Genomic DNA, 17,878 nt, shown 5'->3' on the forward strand with positions numbered 1-17,878 from the left:
ATATGGGTTGGGTTATTTTTAGTTCCAACGATCTATTCCCTCCCCACCATGATGGAATAGTGGTAAACGCTAGCTATGATGCAACCTGGCCCACACTTTGGGATAGGCATTGGAGTGAAGAGCAAGCCAGCCTCACTGAATCTACATCTCTTAGGTCTGGGCGGGGCAATGGACTCAGGCTGAGGAAGTGGAAAAATCGAAGCGGATGTTCGTGGCACGAGCCCTGAGTCCCTCGCTACGCTGCGGCCCACCACAGCTGTGAATATTCACGTTAAATTTCGTACAACTTCATCTTTTTTTTTCACATCCCAGCTGAAAGAATTTATGTTTACCACCTTTCAGGGGACAGATTTCGAGATCTTGTCAGATCAATAATAGGTATGCTGATTACTTTGGATTCAAAGCTATTATTCTTATCTCGTTCTTACACGTTATTATGACTTCCAGGATAACTTGCACGGTTCCTTCAGCGAAAGCTCAAAATGAGTGACTTCGATCTTTCCAAGAAGATTAATCAGGCCATTCAGGATCGGCGTGAGACTTGGGACTTCATTCGCAGTTTTGTCTCCCACTGGGTGACTCCACTAAAAGAGGCCGATGGGTATAGCGAGGCAGATCTATTAGCTGCAGAGGAGCGGCTAGGTATTTCACTGCCCGCGGCATTAAAGGAGGCATATAATCTCTTCGGTCGCCGTTCGGATCTCACTCGAAATCAGGAATACTTACTGGAGCCCACAGCTCTTTACCTTGATCATGGGGCGTTGATATTTCGCCACGAGAACCAGGGAGCCGCCTTTTGGGGAATTCTGGTGGCAGATCTCCAGTATCCTGATCCCCCCCGTGTATAAATGTTGGGTTATAGTGAATAATGTTGTCGAGAACTGGGAAACCTGGCTGGGGCGATTCTCTCTTTCATGTATTGACCTTATCCTGTGGGAATCGCTGCACGACTCAAGCAGGGCGACTGAATTTTGCGAAATCGACGAGGAGGAGCTCGAATTGGTCGACCAACTATATCAAGAGGTCCCATATCCCAGGCAACTTGCCCCATGGCATATCCGATTGTTCACGGGTACCGACCTGCTGCTTTACTACACGGACGCTGGTCTCTTTGTTCGAGCCCGTACGTTGGAAGCAATCCATTCCGTTCGCCAAAACCTCCCTGTAGATTGGCTGAATGAATAATGTGAATCTTCAAGTTATGATTCAGCCAGTCTTCTTGATATAAAACCCAGATAACTCTTACGGGAATTTTGGGGATCACCTTATCCGAGTCCTTTCATCTGGCAAAAGAACCTTGGAATTTGTTGTTCTCGCACTTCCCCTACGCTCCCACTACTACTAGTAGTACCTAGATACCTCACATTAGAGGGCTTACCAGGGAATACACTTGCTAAACTAGAGGACTTTGGATCCTATGCGTAGCAATATCTTCTAGTAAAGTTGAACAAAATGGAAGGTATTTTCTTATTCTATTGGTTTCTTCACAGCATAAATGGTGATTGCTAGTAAGTCTGCAGCGTCTAGTTCAAGCCAAGCTCGGGTTTGCGTGCAACTCGGACATATCTGGCAAATTATGTTAGATTAAGTAACAAATGGGCCAAAATAAGTGCATGAACAACAGAACTTACAGTGTAGTATGGAAGCCTCGCTGTTCAGACTCTTCCAGGATTTCACGTCTAGCATTCTGTTCCAGGGTGTCCCACTCTTCCGGCGACATTCGACTGGCAAGATCCGTTCGCATGCGCTTGGTCATTCCGTGGACAATGTCAGAGATATCGTTACGATAATTTGCAGCGACCCAGTCGCGATCAGCTTCCGGATCTCGACTATCCGGATACAGGTTCATCTTTATAGTATCACTTTCGATCACCTCGAATCCAGCCTTGGTCATTTGCTCAGGCAAGTTTCGAGAAAGATCCCATGCAATGTCGTGTTTCGCGAGATATTCCTTGGATAGTTCGAACCAGTGAATCGCCGCTGAGTTAGCCGCGGTGCTTCCATCATCTGCTGTTAGATGCATCAATCCATCAAAAACTTCTAGTTGACCGCCGGGGCTCAGATTGTCAAAAGTCCGCCGGAGCAAGGCAGACCAATCTTTCACGGCGATCATGATCATTCTCATGTAGATATAATCAGACTGAGAAGAGAACTCCCATTCTTTCTCGATATCCGCTGTAATGAATGAACAATTTTGAGGTCGTTTATTCTCGTCGGTTTCGTCTGCCAATGCTAGATTCAGGTCGACTCCCAGAACTGTTGAATCTGAATGCTTAGCGGCGAACTGACGAGTCCAAATTCCTGTTCCGCATCCAAGATCGAGCACTTGGCGTGGAGATTGAGAGAACGAAGCACGGTGGAGTCCGCGAGTTCGAATGGTAAAGACGGCATGTTGATAGTCTGTAGCGATGTGGTATTTTGAGTCAGACAAGCATTCCACGAGGAGCTTTATTGCATACCCAAGCGACTTGTCTCTACGGTTGACTAGTGAGTTTGCATTAGAAAATCCTTTCAAGCTTTCTGATAGGTGGTGCTTACCTTATTCGACAGAGGATATGCTCTGGGGGTCTCATCGGTTCTGTACAAGGAGACATCAGACTAATTTCATGGTTATCCCAAGCCTCGATACTAACTGCGACTTCAAGTTCGAGTGCAAAGATGTTGACATCTTGACGGGCGGGGAATTTATGACTGGTGGAGCTCGGAAGACGGAAAACCGTGAGGGGGTTTGACCTTCTTATAATGCGCTGTCTTTTTGACCCCACTATCATTTGACCTCTTCCATTAAGACAATATACTGGTATTGGTTAGTCTCTCAATTCTTGCAGCACTTAAGCCAACCAGGAGATTCGCTATAGGGCCATCGAGGGAAGTATAGAGTCAAGGTAGTAATAAGCATGCTGGAATTGAAAATGCTACTACTCTACCCATACCAACATGTCGGTTGAGTTGAAAAGGACTACTTGAATTAGAGATATCGATCGACTGGTTAGAGTGGAATGACGTCCAGCCCTATATGCACGATCCCCTCTGTTCATCACTTAATCCCAACTAGCATCCTGTCGGCGATATGCACGCCACCCCACTGACATACACCCCGGCAACTTATGATTTGCCTTGATGCGAAAAGGCTAGTGACTCGGGCTATTTTCTTATCCCGAGTCAACCAGAGGCTCTTCTTTGACATCGTGGAAGAGGCTGCGACGACTCTGGCATGAACTTGGAGGCCCGATGAATGATAATGTCGTCTGGTGCAAACCTTGGGAAGCAAGCCTTGGTGGATCTTCCAAGTACTATCTCAAGTTGCTATTCGTAAATTGAATGATTTTCGATATTCGGATTGATGGTCTTGTTAAATTTCAAGGAAATGCCGTTTCGCACATTATATACAAAGACCCCTTTGGAGTCAAATGCCAAGGGTATATTTAATTGAATCATGCATGGGAGGCTTCTATTCTAGCCCATGACCTGGAGCTGATCCTCAGGAGGCCAGCGCACTTGAGCAAAGCTTAGTAAACGCTTGATGCTCTGCAGATACTTCCGAGTGGCCTCGTCGCTAAGAATATGCGCTTGTTGATCGCTTTGGTGGAGTTTCTCTCGGGCGGACCGCTCGTGAATACCAACCATGGTCACACCAATGGGCCAGGCACTGTAGTCAAGTTAGCACAACTTTTCTTTCCTTGGAAATGGAAGGGGGGGAGGGTAAGAACATACGCTTTACCAATGCTCACACGCAGGTATGCATCATTAGCATCCACATATTTGCGTTGCTGCGCCTTGTGCACAATCTCCACGATTGGCTCAAGTAGTCCATCTTCAAGATCAGATTTTTCCAGGCGACGGAACAGCGGTTTCATATTCTCGCGTGACTGAAGCATGGCATTGTACGCCTGCTTTCCCTGGAAACTTTGGCGCACACTTATGTCGCGCTTTGCGAGGGCCAACTCCCACTCCGAAAGGACCATATTGAAGTAAGAACCAAGTTGACGCAGCAAGAATAGTCGCTCGTCTTGTTCTTTCGGGATCTTGGCCGGAATAATCATTTTTGAGCCTGGTACCGGCTGTAATATCGTGGGGATGGGGCCATCGGTGATTTTCTGCTTGGTGGCAGCCCTCTGGACGAGACGGCGATAGCGACGGAGTCGAGCCTGGTGGTTCTCGCCGAATAATCGGGCAGGTTCACCAATCTCCCGGAGCTTTGCGATAAGCTCATCCTCTTCAATATCCTCTGCCTCCGTATTGTCCGGTGTCTGCTCAGCGTCACTCTTAGATGGCAAATCAGGCAAGCCGAGCTTTCGTCGTCGTTCGCGCTCAGCGGCCTCCTCTTCCTCCTCACGTCGTTTCCTTGACTCTTCGGCAAACTTGCGCTTCTTCTCCTCGCGTTCGCGCTTGCGATCGGCCTCGTCCTCTTCCAGCTTGCGTTTGTTGGCCTGACGCTCTTGACGCTCTCGCTCTGCTCGCTCCTGTTCCTCGTTGTAGGCTGCTACTCGAGCTGCTTCGACTTCACCTCGGCGCATATATTTCTTCGGTGGTTCGGGGGTATTGCCCTTATCTTTGCCAGCGCCAGATGACTTCGAGTCACCCTTAGCCTTGGAGATCTCTTTGGACATGAGAGCCGCGAAGTCCATGGTGGCGGGTATATGAGAGGATCCAGATATCAACGTAGTCCTCCTCGCTCCAATTTCCGGTTGAAGTATTGTGCAGTTGCGGTGGTGTAGTTGTATATGTTCGTTGTGCAGGCGAGGAATGAAGTCGAAGTTGAAGTCGACGTTGAAGGAGGAAAGAAAGTTCGGGCAGCTCCGCATTGGGGGAGTCTCTCCAACTTCAACTTTCTCCTCCGACCACTTCAGTTCTTCTCCCCCCAACACTGATTCCTGAACACAGAACCCTGAACATTCAATCATCTCATTTCTAAGATTTCTTGCTTTCTCATATCAATCTTCGCCCGTTTTCGACCCTCAATTCATCCCTAGCGCCACACGCGACACATTGCGCGCTGAATCCATCATGCCTGGTCCCTCACGAGATGCCCCCAAGGCAATCAACCGACAAAGCACCACTCCATTTCATCTGAAGCTCTTCTATCGAGCAAACAATTATCACCATCTCTCCGATTACAACGCGCCCGTACCACACCGACGCGGCGGCCCTGTCAGTGGACCAAACGCCATTCGCGCATCCTCACCTCCCCCAGCTGCTACACCACTCCCTGCGCATCTGGAGATCTACACCTGGCAATCATGTACACTTCGGGAGTTATCACAGCTTCTCACTTCCGCTTTGCCTTCATTACTTCCAGACCCACCTGTTGGTACTCGGCTTTGCTATCGACTGGTCTTCCCCGATGCACGCGGTGCAGCAATGATGGGTCCCGACGCACGCGGAAAATATACGAGTCGCGACCTGGGAACTGTGATTGTGGGACCGAGGGATAGTCCGTACCGGGGTGATGAGGATGCAGATGATCGGGCGGAAGCTAGGCCTCGTGCTGGTCCACCGCGATTCACGGGCTCTGAGACCGATAAGACTTTGCAGGATGCGAGGTTTTTGATTGGTGATTATGTGGAGTGTGCTATTCTGCCTCCTCTAGACGATGGTTCAGTTGCGCCCCCGCTCCGGGGTGGTTCTGGTCCACTGCCGGCCGGTGGTGGTAGTGGCGGAGGTGGTGGTATGCGTGCCTTCCGGGATAATGGATTCCCAAGACCTGGTCGCGGTGGACGAGGTGGTGATCGAGGAGGTCCACCTGCTTTTCCAGCAGGAGATTGGAAGCGTGGAGAGAGGCTGCCAGAAGGGGGTAGAGGAGATCGTGGCGAGCGAGGCGGCCGAGGAGGTCGTCGTGGATGGGCCCCTTATTAAAGAGCAGGAACAACATAATGGCGTTCGATCTGATTAATGAGAATTGGGAAACAGGTGGAGGATGAACGATGTACGATAATCTCCGTAAAAATATTACAGAGCTACTGCCTACTGGTGTTCTTCATTTATGTACCTTCACTATACTCAGGTCGTGGCTGGTAAGATTCTCCGAACAGTATCTACGACGGCACAACACAGAGTAACTGGTTGGCAGCAGACTTGCGTTGCAATGGCATCCATAATTCTCGTTCGGGGATCAGGACCCTCCGATATCCGGCCTTGGTGGGAGCGCAATTGCGGGTTTTTGACTCGGTAGTCAAGCTTGTAGTGACCGCAAAAGAAACCCTCCTCAATGTACTCCAATTGAGAAGACAAGAATACCACTACCGTTAGGACAAGCACCGTAACAACCCCTCCCCCAACAATGTGACGGTCCCTTGACTGGGAGCTTGATGCCGCAAATAAAGATCCGGAGTGTGCCAAGACGTGGAGCCAGAGAGTGAGACAGAAGAAAAATCAATGCGGTATATGCTCATAGTAAGGTACATAGCCCTTGAAAAGCGGGCGCCAGCCGAATAAAAAAAGAAAGCAGTTTTGGCTCTCCACGCAGTGGCGGGGAAGATCTCCGTGATCGCATGTCGCTCTCACCACTTCGCTCCTCCTAGCCAATTCAAATCATCATTCAGAAATAATCTACCACTCGACCATGGTGTCTCCCTTGCGCTTGCCACGGAGTTCGAACAGGCCCTGCGGATTGTCAGCGGAGTTCCCCGCAGATTGGTGTCTTCCCTCGCCCCAAGTGGGGAGGTGCGTTCTACCTACCTCGGTCTTGTAGGCGACGAGAGTCAGAGTAGCGGGAATGGCGATGGCATAGATGATGGAGGTCCAGGCGTGACGCGGGGTCCACTTGAAGTACTTGTAGCGGTTGGCGTTGAGCTCTGAGTGGTGTGTTAGTAACTGCTTTATGAGGTGTGGTGGCCGGCCGTGCTGGCTCTTCAAGATGACCGCTCGAGCGCAATCGAATGCTCAAGCAAGTTCATATCGGCATGACAGATGCGTCGTCATGTTTGCACGGGAATCTTAGGTTCTCGGAGGGTCGGGTTGGATTCAAGACGGGGAAGGGTATGTACCGTAGTATTTCTGGAGCGCCGGGTCAAGGACCAGAGCTGATCAATGGGTTAGCCGGGGAGTACAACATAGACGGAGTCAATCAAACTTACACTTGCTGGGGCCGGCCATGATTGCAGGTGGTAATGAATTGATTGACAGTCGTCTTCGTCGCTGCTTCAAAGTGACGCTTGCCGTCGAAGTGCGCGGTCACGTGGGATGTGTCAGCAGTCACGTGTTTATACATTTCAATTTCAATACTAATTGTTGATCTAGAATACTTTTGTTTTCCTTTTGACTGGGTTGAATTATGCAACAATATCTGCAGTAACCAATTAATCTAAGTCTGCTACTGGAAAGTCCAAGATTGCCCCCATCTCCTTCAAGTGCTTCTTACTAAGAAAATGGGGAAATGCAGGCCGCTCCACAGTTTGTTTGCATTTCACCAATAAGCAACTCGGTAAAATAAGCCTCCATGAGGGGTGCAGAATGCAGACTATACATTTTCGATCATTTCAACTTGGGTCATATTTGATCAAATCAGGCTGGCGATGCCTAGGGTATACATTCATAAATAGTACAAGACAGCATTTCTTCCTTTCCCGAAGTTTACATCGAAGCCGAGAAGGAACCCTCAACCTCCTCAATCTTAGCCACGGCCTTCTTGTAGCCGTCCACCTCCTCCAATCGCTTGGCGTAGGCTCCCAGAAGAGGATACTTCTCCTTGGCCTTCTTTTCCTGCAACACACGGCCACTGGCGGCGATCACTGGGAAACTGATCAAAATATCCGCTGCTGTCAGCTCCTTGCCACACAGGAATGGGCCACCCTCGGGTGCGGTCTTGAGTTGATCTTCCAAGAAAGTCAGGTTGCCATCGATGTTGCGGGTCAAGAAGGCGGCCTCGACTTGCGATGCGACAATGCTGGTGATGGGGCGGACAAAGAAAGGAGGCGATTTGCGGATGGCTGGAAAAAAGAAAGGAAAAAAAAAACCGTTAGCGCCTAGATCAGCGTCATGAAATGCGCACAGAGACTACTTACTGTCATTCACGAGGGTCATCACCAGGAATGGCATCAGACTACCCTCTACATAGTGCATGAAGTAGCGATAGCGCATCCACTCCTCCGTCTCGCCACCGACCTTGCCCTCTTGGCCTTCGGTATAGCGAGTGGGCACCAGGGATGGTCGCGCTTGACCAAAGTGGTCGACGAGATACTCGACAATCGCGCCAGATTCGGCCAGCACAAGAGGCTTGGAGGCACCGGGAGCCTCGACAGTGATGACGGGTGACTTGCCAAGCTGGTGCACCTCCTTCAGCTCAGCAGGCGCAAGTTTGTCGGCGCGGCGCTTGAAAGTCTTCAGCTCATATTTCAATTTGAGCTCTTCCAGCAACCAAAGGATACGGTGGCTGCGAGATTGCTCAAGCCTGGGGGGTGTGAAAGTTAGCGGGTGGCTGAAAAATGAGAAATGGCGGGCGCAGCGCATTACCAATAAAGGGTGATCTTGCAGCCCTGATTGTAGTCAGTCATTGTGATGGGTATATGGAATAGAAAAGTGTGAAATGGTTGATGTTTTTTAGAGTAAGAAGGATTGAAAGAATTGTAGAAGAGGTGGATATGAAGAGTTATAAGAACCGCAATGATGCAATGGCCCGAGGCTCGATTGATAAGGTGAAAGCGCCGAGCTTTGGATCTGCAGTTCATGTGAGACCCATTTTCCCCTCCAAAAGCCAAACTTGGTTGGATGCACTACTGGTTGGTCCCACGGTCTGGATCGCCCTGCTTGCTAAGATCCTCTCGTTCTCGTTTATGTCCTTTTTTCTGAAGGTTTCTCCCCCGGCGATCTTTTGCTCTCCCGAGGTTCTCCCTTTAACCACACCACCCCGCGGCCCAACATGACTTGTCAGTAGAACAAATCTATAAAATGCAGATATTTTGCTAGTCGGTTTCTCCTTGCTTCTTTCTCATTCGTATACAAACCTACAGTATCTTGTTTGACCTGGAGGTGAGCTAGTTTCCTATTTCGGCATGCTGTGCGAAGGGGCGGGGAACACGAACTGACAAGCCCGAGTCATTGAACAAATACGAAAGAGTTACCTGTATATAATCAAATACAAATTCGAAAGATCCTTGGCCCGAATTTTTTTCTTCAGTTTTTAAGTTGCCTGCAGGCCGATCGATCGATCTTTATTTTATTTTATTTTATTTTTTATATTTTTTTCAAGAAAAATAAAATAAAATAAGCACCGCGCTATCATTCCAATGTTGGAAATATCAAAAGGAGATTCAGCCAACTTGAACCATACACATAATAGAAATCTTCAAAGTTGTGCTGTCATCTATATTACGCCTGACTATAGCTGTAAACCGCTCTCGTGATAAGATCTCGCGGTGCCGCCACTCTCTCAGGAAGAAGAAAGCTTGGAGAGCAAGAACTGGCTAGCATCGCCAGTGTTCGCGACGTATGTGAAATGGGCGGGGCCGACAATCAGCGTACCATCGCAGACCATATCTCCCATAGCACAGTAAATCTTGGTCTTTTCCTTAGGGAAGTTGGCAATCTGGCCATGCTCCTGGGCATTGCGGGTGTATCCGAACAGCACAACACCCTTGATCTTCTCTTTGACGTTGTCGGGGAGCTTGGAGATTGAGTCATCCATAACGGCAGTTCCTTGACTATGCCCGTCCAATCATTAGCATATTTGTATAAAGAAGGACCTGGACGAGAATGTCCCGTAGTATCACCCACCTATATCCACCAGCAACAATTTGCGTGTCGGGGCACTTGCTGACTGCCTGCTTGAACAGACCCTCAGCTTCCGCAATCGCAGCAGGGGAGGTATTGCCAGGAAGGGCGTTGGAGATGAGGTCGGCTGTATAGGCCGGTCCAACACCCTGGCAGGCAACTTGCCCAGCCTTGGCCATTTTCAGATCGTTACAGACAGCAGGTCCGGTAGAGATTCCCTTTGCTATGGTTAGCCTCCGGTATTGTTCACATAAAAGCATCATCTACACACCAATAGGCCAGGCTCGGTGGAAGCACGAGCAAAGATGAAGGTAATGGGCTTGCAAGATCCATCCCGAAGTTCGTTACCACTCGAGACTAAAAGTATGATCAGCAAGATCCGATGGGCTTAGGTTGACTAGGCTCTTGGGAGTCTTTGATCGGCCTACATTGGCGTTCTTGGAGGTCCATGGGGCTTGCGGCGGCCGCCCCAACAAGGGCCAGAGTAAAAAGACGAAGGTTCATATCGATGTTTTTCAAAAGATTTGCTTGTTGAAACTAAAGCGAGCGTTCCAAGGTTTTTTCTGCTCCTCAAAACATAATATGATGGGGAGTAACAAGTCTTTTATATCCTAGCGTCATTTATACAGGCCAATGGGGTATTCCTCGGTCGAACTGATGAGGATCATAAAGTAATACTGGTCTTGATTATTCGATTTTACACCTAGTAATACAAAACGGTCTGCCGGGTTTGTTAGACAAAACGGGTTCAGGGACGCCGTTTCACATTGTCTGAGTTATGGTTCGTTTCGGATATCACTTGTGTACTGTGGGCCACAGGGTCCAAAGATTCCACTTTGGGGTCAACGCCTAGGCTTGGTATGCGCTAAATCAAGGGTCAAAATCATATTAAATTAACTATCTACTTTGGCGGGTTCGACTAGCCATGTGGCCCCGAATTTAGGGCCGGGTGGTCCACTAAAATAGTTCAACCCAAAATTGGTCTATACGGTACCTTTACAAGGACCCTGAGCTGAACAAAACGGCCGATGGGTTAGTCTATTTGCAACTCTGCGCCTATCTATCTATATACCTGAATTATGGATTGATTTACACTTACCCGCGTTCTACCACTAGAAATGGTAGAATCCCTGGCGTGGTCCATCCAGAGTCAACTAAAGTCACATGAAGTTTCTCATTACCTTAAGATCGTAGTTTCGGTCACTTAATCTAAATCAACTTCTTTAAAGTTGGAATTTGCCCCAATGTAGATCTTCGTACAGTATCAGTTTGTGCGAAAAAAAAAACTGAATATGAGCATGCACTTCGTAATGAAACAGGTCATAAATTCGGCATGAAAATAAGGCTTCCTATACATTGACATTTGAGCTATCATATCTATGGATTTGAAATCCTTGGCTCATCATCTGAAACTAATCAACCTCAGATTAATGTATATACAGGGTCTTCTTATAGATGCAGGTCCCACTTTGGTAAAATGTGACTCCAGCATCACCGGTCGGGTGACTTAATGGGTAGTCACTGCAAGAAACAAACTTGTATCCGAGTATTTCCAAGGATTGATGGCAAACTACCTCTCAGTTTTAAACTCAGATGATTTTTGAGCTCTAGGAAATTGATTTACAGTTTTAGGGGGATAATTCTGATCACACACTAGAAGGGGCCAACAGACAATGACCAACAACAATACTCAAAAGGTCCCTATACGCTTGTTTGAATGACTCTCTAAAAGCATTGGTACAGTTCAATATTTTTCAGCTAATATCCGACTGTGGCTTATTGACTTCGTCCTCTTGGTTTCTTCAATTGATTGTCTCATCCATATATATCTCCTCCGCTCTCTGGCCTCAAGAAACTTTTCCAAGAAGCACTTTGATTGTATTCGAAATTTCCATTCTCATGTTGATCTTTTCTGGAACACCCATAGTCACCTGGGCAACTACTTTCTATTTCCCGCCATTGAGATGTGGTGTCCAAAAGAACCCAAAAGGGAAGAATATTTTCTTCTTAAGGCTCACTGGGCCCGGCGCCTCGGCTAATACTCCAAGGACGTCCCAGAGCATCAAACCCTTGGGGGTTCTAGATAACCACCAAACACTCAGATCATACAATGTCTCTAGAACAAGAAAATCAGAGATGAGAACGACTTTTGTCTCGCCCACAGTCACACCTGCATGTGTCAACCTCTCCACTCGCATCTGCTCGCACCCCGCGGATCCGGGGGATGATCAACTTCGATAGCCGAGGTATTTGGTCCGCTCAACACCTCGCCTAAGCAAGGGAGATAACATCAATTACATGGCGCTACCCATTAATAAAGCAAAAGTCTGGGCAGGCAATTTTCTCGCCATCTTCAACTCAATCAGATTAAATTTAACACGATGCCGACCGCTTCTATCGACCTTCCGGCGTCATATGAAGCCCTCGAGCTGACGCATATCAAGCTCTCGCACTATCCGCTCGGTGCTCCTGCTGTCACACCAGTCGTCCTGATCACATTGAATCGACCTGAGAAGAACAATGCGTTCACACCGCAGATGGCGGATAGCTTGACCCAGGTATTCAACCTACTCCATATCGATCGTCGGGTCAAGGCCGTCGTGCTCACTGGGGCTGGGAGGATGTTCTGCGCTGGATCCGATCTCGAAATTGGATTTGGCGACGGAGGGGGAAGAGCTGCTGATTTCCGCGATATGTATGCAAGATAGCACTCCCCGGTCTCGCTTTTAGAGAGAGCTGACCAGATTCACCAGTGGAGGACGAGTTGCGCTGGCAATGCATCGATGCCACAAACCCACCATCGTCGCACTTCAAGGATCCGCCGTTGGTGTCGGTATGACTATGACGCTACCAGCAGCAGTCCGGTTAGTTTAACCTTTCTATCTCACAATTGGACCTCCTTCTCATCTCATGCTATCCAGTATCTGTCATGAAAAGAGCAAATATGGGTTCGTCTTCACCCGGCGTGGCCTGACGATTGAATCCTGCGCATCTTACTTTTTGCCTCGCTTGGTTGGATTCTCCAAGGCGATGCATTTGATCACTACTGGTGGTGTTTACCCTCCCCAGAACAAGTATTTTGGCGATCTCTTCTCCGAGGTTCTCCCCGATGCAGCCCAGGTACTGCCACGGGCGTTGGAATTGGCGCAGGATGTGGCGGAGAATGTGAGTCCGCTGGCATCTTCGATGAGTCGAGCCTTGATGTGGGAAGGACCATGTTCTCCCGAAGAGGCACATCTCCTGGAATCGCGAGTTTTTCATCATATGGTTGGGCAAGGCGACTATAAAGAGGGGGTGGGCTCGTTCTTGGAAAAGCGCAAGGCGCGGTTTGAGACGGACCCACGAGAGGATTGTCCGACTGATTTTCCATGGTGGCCAGAGACAAAGATCTCCCTTGAACCGAGTGCCTCGAAGGGAACAAGCTCTAAATTATAAACTCCAGCGAGATTATAGTGTCCAGAGTAGTTGGTCTATCAAGTAGCGTGGGGGTTCAAGTTGGCCACAAACCTTGGAAGGATGAGGTGGGCAAATGCTACCAGTAGTGCAGATGGAAAGCGGAGCCTAAAATCAGGGAAATTGGTGAACGAAGGAAAATTGTAGCACTAGGTATATTATTAATTTATTTCTAAGAAGTCTCTATCCTGACATCGTTGGCCTAGGGCTAGGGGGGGGCGCATGGATTACCCAATTGGGGTTGATTCTTTCTTCCTTTTTAATATAATCTTCAGGTTAGTGGTTCAATTACTAGTTTTTTTTCAAGTTATTTTCCCGAGGTTCCTTCAGAAGGGTTGAACTAGAATTTGAACTTTGAATAGGACCAGTTAGTAATAGTAGCCTGATGAGTTTGGTATAGGGGCCTACTACCTACCTAGGTACGTAAATATATACTACTATCATTGAATCTATCAAGTACCAGCAACTTCAAGTTCAAGTCCAGGCCCTCCAGGACTGGAGTTAAGAGAAAAATCAAATCAATTAATTCAATACCGTCTCGTTCTAGTTCGTATATACAAAAGATCCAAGATCAACCCAATCCCTCCATGATTACCCCGAGTAGTAACTACTAGTACTGTCTACCTACTGTTGTTGGCCCTCCCGACCGCGTCCACTCGGAAACCCAACTTCTCCAACCCACCGACATCTAGTACTCCTCGCCCATCAAACACCCACTTCGGCTCTTCCATATTGTAAGCGATACGAGGCCACTCGATCGCTTCACTCTGGGGCGCCAAAATCATGTGGCAGTCCCGACAGTCGCCGGCACATTTGGCCTGTGGCGCCAGTTGATATGAGACGCCCGCATGTGTCCAACTACGAGCCCCGGTATGAGCAGTACCAGTGACATCGCAGCCACCGACCGAATCCAAGTCTGATCGCATAGAAGACCTCTTCGACAGACGGAACTGGTCACAATCAGTCACCACCAGCACGGCGTGTGCATGCGAACAAGCCAGATATGGATCCGCGTGGATCTTGACAATCGACATGTCACCGTGTGGTACCTGCGCGATGGCAGGCTCCAATTCGCGAAGAATGTCCTCCTCGCGACAATACGGGTCAAAGATGGTGATCTCTGCTGGGCGCTCCTCCAGAAGCATACGGATCACGTCGACTGCTAGCGACTCGCGCGTATCGCCTGTGTTCTTCTTGAAGGCAAATCCTAGAATCGCCAACTTGCGTCCGACGAGATTCCCGTCAAATCGATCAATCACCCTCCGTGCGAATCGCTGTCTCTGTCGCTCATTGATCACAGTGATCTGTCGCCAATAGTGCGCCTCCTCGCTCAGACCCAGCGACTCACAGATCCAGCAGATACTTGCGATATCTTTTCGAAAGCATGAGCCGCCCCAGCCTAATCCGGCTTTGAGGAACTGCGGTCCAATTCGTACATCGCGACCGATCGCGTCGGAGATCTCGTTGACATTCGCCCCGGTCTTTTCGCAGATAGCACTGATCGCATTGATGCTACTGATGCGCTGTGCAAGCATGGCGTTAGCGACGAGCTTGGCTAGCTCAGATGACCATGCGTTGGTCTCGAGGATACGGTCGCGAGGCACCCAAGCGGCATAAAGATTGGTGAGGGTCTGGGCTGCTTGGCGACCAGAGGGAGTAGGGGCTGAACCGATCAGGATACGATCTGGTGTAGTCAGGTTCTTGACGGCAGAACCTTCTGCGAGGAACTCTGGATTGGATAGCACCTCGAATGGCACACCCGGCCGCAGAGTCGAAAGCTGGATGAGGGTTAGATGGATTACTCGGCACGAGGCGTTTTATAACTACCATTTTCCGAACACGCTCCGCAGTACCTCCTGGTACGGTACTCTTCTCCACGATAATAGCGCCTGGCTTCGCGTGTGTTGCGACCTCGCGCATCGCTCCATCAAAGACTGTCATGTTGGTGGCACACCCGGCCCCGATACCGAACGTCTTGGTCGGGGTATTGACAGCCATTAAGATAATGTCTGCCCGGGCGATCGATTTGGCCGACTCGCAAGTGAAGAACAAGTTCTGACGACGTTTCGTGGGCACCGACGAGAGCGAGAGAATGGTTTCTTCGGTCATCTCAGCACCATCGCGCACAATGCGCACGACGGTGTCTAGCCCTGGTTCATGGACGGGCAGATGAGGCGATTCCCATCTTTGAATTCTCGAGGGATCCTTGTCCAGCACTTCTACCGTGATTGTTGGGTGATGGAGGGCGAGCACTGCAGCCGTGGGACCTCCTATTTGCCATTAGTCTTGTTTGCCTCGCCTCAAGGTGGTTTCTGTTCTTCAACGAAGGGGGATTACGATGTCTTACCCACATACCCCGCGCCCACCACGCATATATTCCGTATTGACTCGGTTCTCCGGGAGTCAGAGAGCAGGACATGAGCCAGTTTGGTGTCGTCTCCCTTGGCTGGTCGAAAAAGAGGACTTGCGCCAGGGGTGGTTAGATTGGTTAAATAGGAGGTGGTTGAACTAGGGCTGCTTGAAGTTGTCTCGGAGACAAGACCCGTCGCGATATCCATGATGGATGTCATGCTTGAAGAGAATCACCTGGAAAGAGGTGAGATTCTTCCAAAGGCGCAAAGTGGAAGTATAGTTGGTATGGAATGACTATGACTATGGCAAATGGCAACTTAACTATACTCCCCAGCACACCACGACATGACCAAAATTGAACTTCTGATCAACCAGTCCCCCTCCAAAATCTCTAAGCTTTGCTCTTCCATACCTCCTGATCAAATCAGGTTGAATCCAGTCAATTTGCGCCTTTGCCCACGCGTTGCGCGGTGCATTACGACTGGCCGCCAAGCAACCCTCCTCAGCGGCCGCTCAAGGCACGTGCGGGCGATCGCCCTAACTGCAAGCTTTGATGAGGGGAGACTCTTCCACTGCACAAGCACTCTGCACGGTAATTTACTGCACCGTGACTCCCCTTGGAATGCTCTACATGGTATACCACTGGGGCCAATGGTATAGTGGGGACCTAGGGATCCATGGTGAAAAGGTTATATCTTTCTCCTCTTCCTTTCCTCCCCGCCACCATGCCCATACCTATGCCCATGCCCATGCATCTTGATCATGGATTCCGACTCCCGCGCCAACTTTCCAAGTCTTCTCCAGGGCAAGAAGATCCTCCTAGCTACAGAGTCCTGGGGTCCCGTCAATGGGGTCAGTCGCACTACTCGCAGTCTCGTCGAGTATCTCCGAGATAATGGCGTCGACCTCATCCTCGTCGCGCCCGATTTCAAAGGCGATACCACCAAACAATCTACTCAAGTCTCTGGTGAGCGCCGACTACCCGGTTGCGCCTTGCCTTACAACCCCGACTTGACTGTTGTATATCCATTCCATCTGCGCGAGGTCTACCGACAAGCCTTTGAACCAGATCTGATCTACCTTGCTAGTCCCGCTTCCCTGGGCTTCCAAATGCTGCTGCAGATCCGCCAATTGCGCTCTCCACCTCCAGTCCTGCTCAACTTCCAGACCGACCTCTCTGCATATTCGGAGATCATGCTGCCTGCCCCTCTCGATCGCTTCGGTGTCTGGCTACTGGCTGTTGTGCAGGGGTTTCTGTTCCGTACAAGCGCCGTGCGCACAATCTTCTACCCATGCTCTGCTATCCGGGGCTACCTCGAAGGAGCTGGGGCTCCAGCCGAACGAATGGTCAAGTTAGGTCGCGGAGTCGATACGACCCTCTTCAGACCAGACCAGCGTGATGATGCCTTCCGCCAAGAAATTGCACCAAACGGTGAAGTTATTCTTCTCTGCGTCTGTCGCATCGCCCCGGAGAAAGGCTTCGAGTTCCTCGCGCAGGTCGCGATGCGCCTTTCCTCGGAAAAGGTTCCCTTCAAGCTGCTCATCGTGGGTGGGAATCGCAATCCCGTGGTTGAGAGTCGAGTCCAGCGTCTCTTCGACCCTGTTCGTAGCCATGTGGAATTTACCGGATTTCTTACTGGCGCTGCACTCGCCCGCGCCTACGCCTCGGCGGATCTCTTCCTGCACTGCTCTGTTACCGAGACGTTTGGTCTGGTCGTCTTGGAGGCGATGGCTAGCGGGATTCCTGTTATCGCGCGCGATCAGGGCGGTCCCTCGGATATCATACTTCATGGGAAGACGGGGTATCTTGTTCCGCCGAACGACCTTGAGCAATTCACCTCGTTAACCCGTCAGGTGGCTCATGATACTGAGCTTCGGGGGGGCTCTTTCTGTGGCGGCGCGCCAGTTCGCCGATGATACGACTTGGGAGAAGATCAACCGTCGTGCAGCATGGCAGATGGCTGATGCATTGGTCCAGACTGACCAGGAATCACACGGTTCGAGACCCCCGCGGCCGACAATACTTGCTTCTGCTATGGAGAGGTTCCGGCTGATGTTTGCGGTGGCGATTGTCTATGGGATGTGGTTGATTGCGGTGGTGCCGCTGATTGTCCATGGCAATCGCTTGCTCCCTCGGGCTTGGCTAGCTATTCGACGACAGTTGGTCCCCAGGATTTGATTTCATGATGCTTAATGATGCGTTAATGTGAATACCCAATACCCAATACCCAGTACATTGAGAATAGGATGAACCCACAGTATCTTGATTTGTCAGTTATCATTATATTGTTATTATACTAGACCACTCTCACGGTTACGATTAACTATAATGAATTATCACAAACCCAGAATTGAAGAACAATTA

The 17,878-nt window shown here is 49.6% G+C and overlaps 10 protein-coding genes across 10 annotated transcripts; 4 read left to right on the forward strand and 6 right to left on the reverse strand.

Annotated features, from left to right (window-relative positions):
- Positions 1 to 482: 482 nt before the first annotated feature.
- Positions 483 to 848, forward strand: N7533_010361 (uncharacterized protein; the record flags this gene model as incomplete). Its single annotated transcript, XM_057107011.1, has 1 exon — positions 483 to 848. One exon carries the CDS (start codon positions 483 to 485, stop codon positions 846 to 848), a length of 366 nt encoding a protein of 121 aa, XP_056956228.1.
- Positions 849 to 1,523: 675 nt separating this feature from the next.
- N7533_010362 (S-adenosyl-L-methionine-dependent methyltransferase) lies at positions 1,524 to 2,668 on the reverse strand (the record flags this gene model as incomplete). Its single annotated transcript, XM_057107012.1, has 5 exons — positions 1,524 to 1,566; positions 1,632 to 2,400; positions 2,460 to 2,484; positions 2,539 to 2,578; positions 2,634 to 2,668. 5 exons carry the CDS (start codon positions 2,666 to 2,668, stop codon positions 1,524 to 1,526), a joined length of 912 nt encoding a protein of 303 aa, XP_056956229.1.
- Positions 2,669 to 3,456: 788 nt separating this feature from the next.
- On the reverse strand, positions 3,457 to 4,628 carry N7533_010363 (mRNA splicing protein PRP18; the record flags this gene model as incomplete). The annotated part of the gene is made up of 2 exons (XM_057107013.1): positions 3,457 to 3,649; positions 3,715 to 4,628. The coding sequence occupies 2 exons, from the start codon at positions 4,626 to 4,628 to the stop codon at positions 3,457 to 3,459; spliced, it is 1,107 nt and encodes a 368-aa protein (XP_056956230.1).
- Positions 4,629 to 5,007: 379 nt separating this feature from the next.
- On the forward strand, positions 5,008 to 5,856 carry N7533_010364 (SAP18 family protein; the record flags this gene model as incomplete). The annotated part of the gene is made up of 1 exon (XM_057107014.1): positions 5,008 to 5,856. The coding sequence occupies one exon, from the start codon at positions 5,008 to 5,010 to the stop codon at positions 5,854 to 5,856; it is 849 nt and encodes a 282-aa protein (XP_056956231.1).
- Positions 5,857 to 6,549: 693 nt separating this feature from the next.
- N7533_010365 (uncharacterized protein) lies at positions 6,550 to 7,095 on the reverse strand (the record flags this gene model as incomplete). Its single annotated transcript, XM_057107015.1, has 4 exons — positions 6,550 to 6,603; positions 6,679 to 6,794; positions 6,987 to 7,022; positions 7,077 to 7,095. The coding sequence occupies 4 exons, from the start codon at positions 7,093 to 7,095 to the stop codon at positions 6,550 to 6,552; spliced, it is 225 nt and encodes a 74-aa protein (XP_056956232.1).
- A 477-nt stretch (positions 7,096 to 7,572) lies between these two features.
- Positions 7,573 to 8,492, reverse strand: N7533_010366 (glutathione S-transferase; the record flags this gene model as incomplete). The annotated part of the gene is made up of 3 exons (XM_057107016.1): positions 7,573 to 7,928; positions 8,004 to 8,389; positions 8,452 to 8,492. 3 exons carry the CDS (start codon positions 8,490 to 8,492, stop codon positions 7,573 to 7,575), a joined length of 783 nt encoding a protein of 260 aa, XP_056956233.1.
- Positions 8,493 to 9,367: 875 nt separating this feature from the next.
- N7533_010367 (cutinase family protein) lies at positions 9,368 to 10,212 on the reverse strand (the record flags this gene model as incomplete). Its single annotated transcript, XM_057107017.1, has 4 exons — positions 9,368 to 9,638; positions 9,712 to 9,926; positions 9,980 to 10,065; positions 10,137 to 10,212. The coding sequence occupies 4 exons, from the start codon at positions 10,210 to 10,212 to the stop codon at positions 9,368 to 9,370; spliced, it is 648 nt and encodes a 215-aa protein (XP_056956234.1).
- Positions 10,213 to 12,089: 1,877 nt separating this feature from the next.
- On the forward strand, positions 12,090 to 13,143 carry N7533_010368 (Enoyl-CoA hydratase AKT3-1; the record flags this gene model as incomplete). Its single annotated transcript, XM_057107018.1, has 3 exons — positions 12,090 to 12,403; positions 12,462 to 12,572; positions 12,630 to 13,143. The coding sequence occupies 3 exons, from the start codon at positions 12,090 to 12,092 to the stop codon at positions 13,141 to 13,143; spliced, it is 939 nt and encodes a 312-aa protein (XP_056956235.1).
- A 638-nt stretch (positions 13,144 to 13,781) lies between these two features.
- On the reverse strand, positions 13,782 to 15,731 carry ugd1 (UDP-glucose dehydrogenase; the record flags this gene model as incomplete). Its single annotated transcript, XM_057107019.1, has 3 exons — positions 13,782 to 14,939; positions 14,989 to 15,431; positions 15,509 to 15,731. The coding sequence occupies 3 exons, from the start codon at positions 15,729 to 15,731 to the stop codon at positions 13,782 to 13,784; spliced, it is 1,824 nt and encodes a 607-aa protein (XP_056956236.1).
- Positions 15,732 to 16,275: 544 nt separating this feature from the next.
- On the forward strand, positions 16,276 to 17,692 carry N7533_010370 (glycosyltransferase family 4 protein; the record flags this gene model as incomplete). The annotated part of the gene is made up of 2 exons (XM_057107020.1): positions 16,276 to 17,367; positions 17,420 to 17,692. The coding sequence occupies 2 exons, from the start codon at positions 16,276 to 16,278 to the stop codon at positions 17,690 to 17,692; spliced, it is 1,365 nt and encodes a 454-aa protein (XP_056956237.1).
- Between the last annotated feature and the right edge of the window lie 186 nt (positions 17,693 to 17,878).

Source organism: Penicillium manginii (assembly GCF_028828005.1).
Source record: "Penicillium manginii strain IBT 31320 chromosome Unknown utg000007l:1.0-2284322.0:1.0-2285126.0, whole genome shotgun sequence".
Classification (NCBI taxonomy): Eukaryota; Fungi; Ascomycota; class Eurotiomycetes; order Eurotiales; family Aspergillaceae; genus Penicillium; species Penicillium manginii.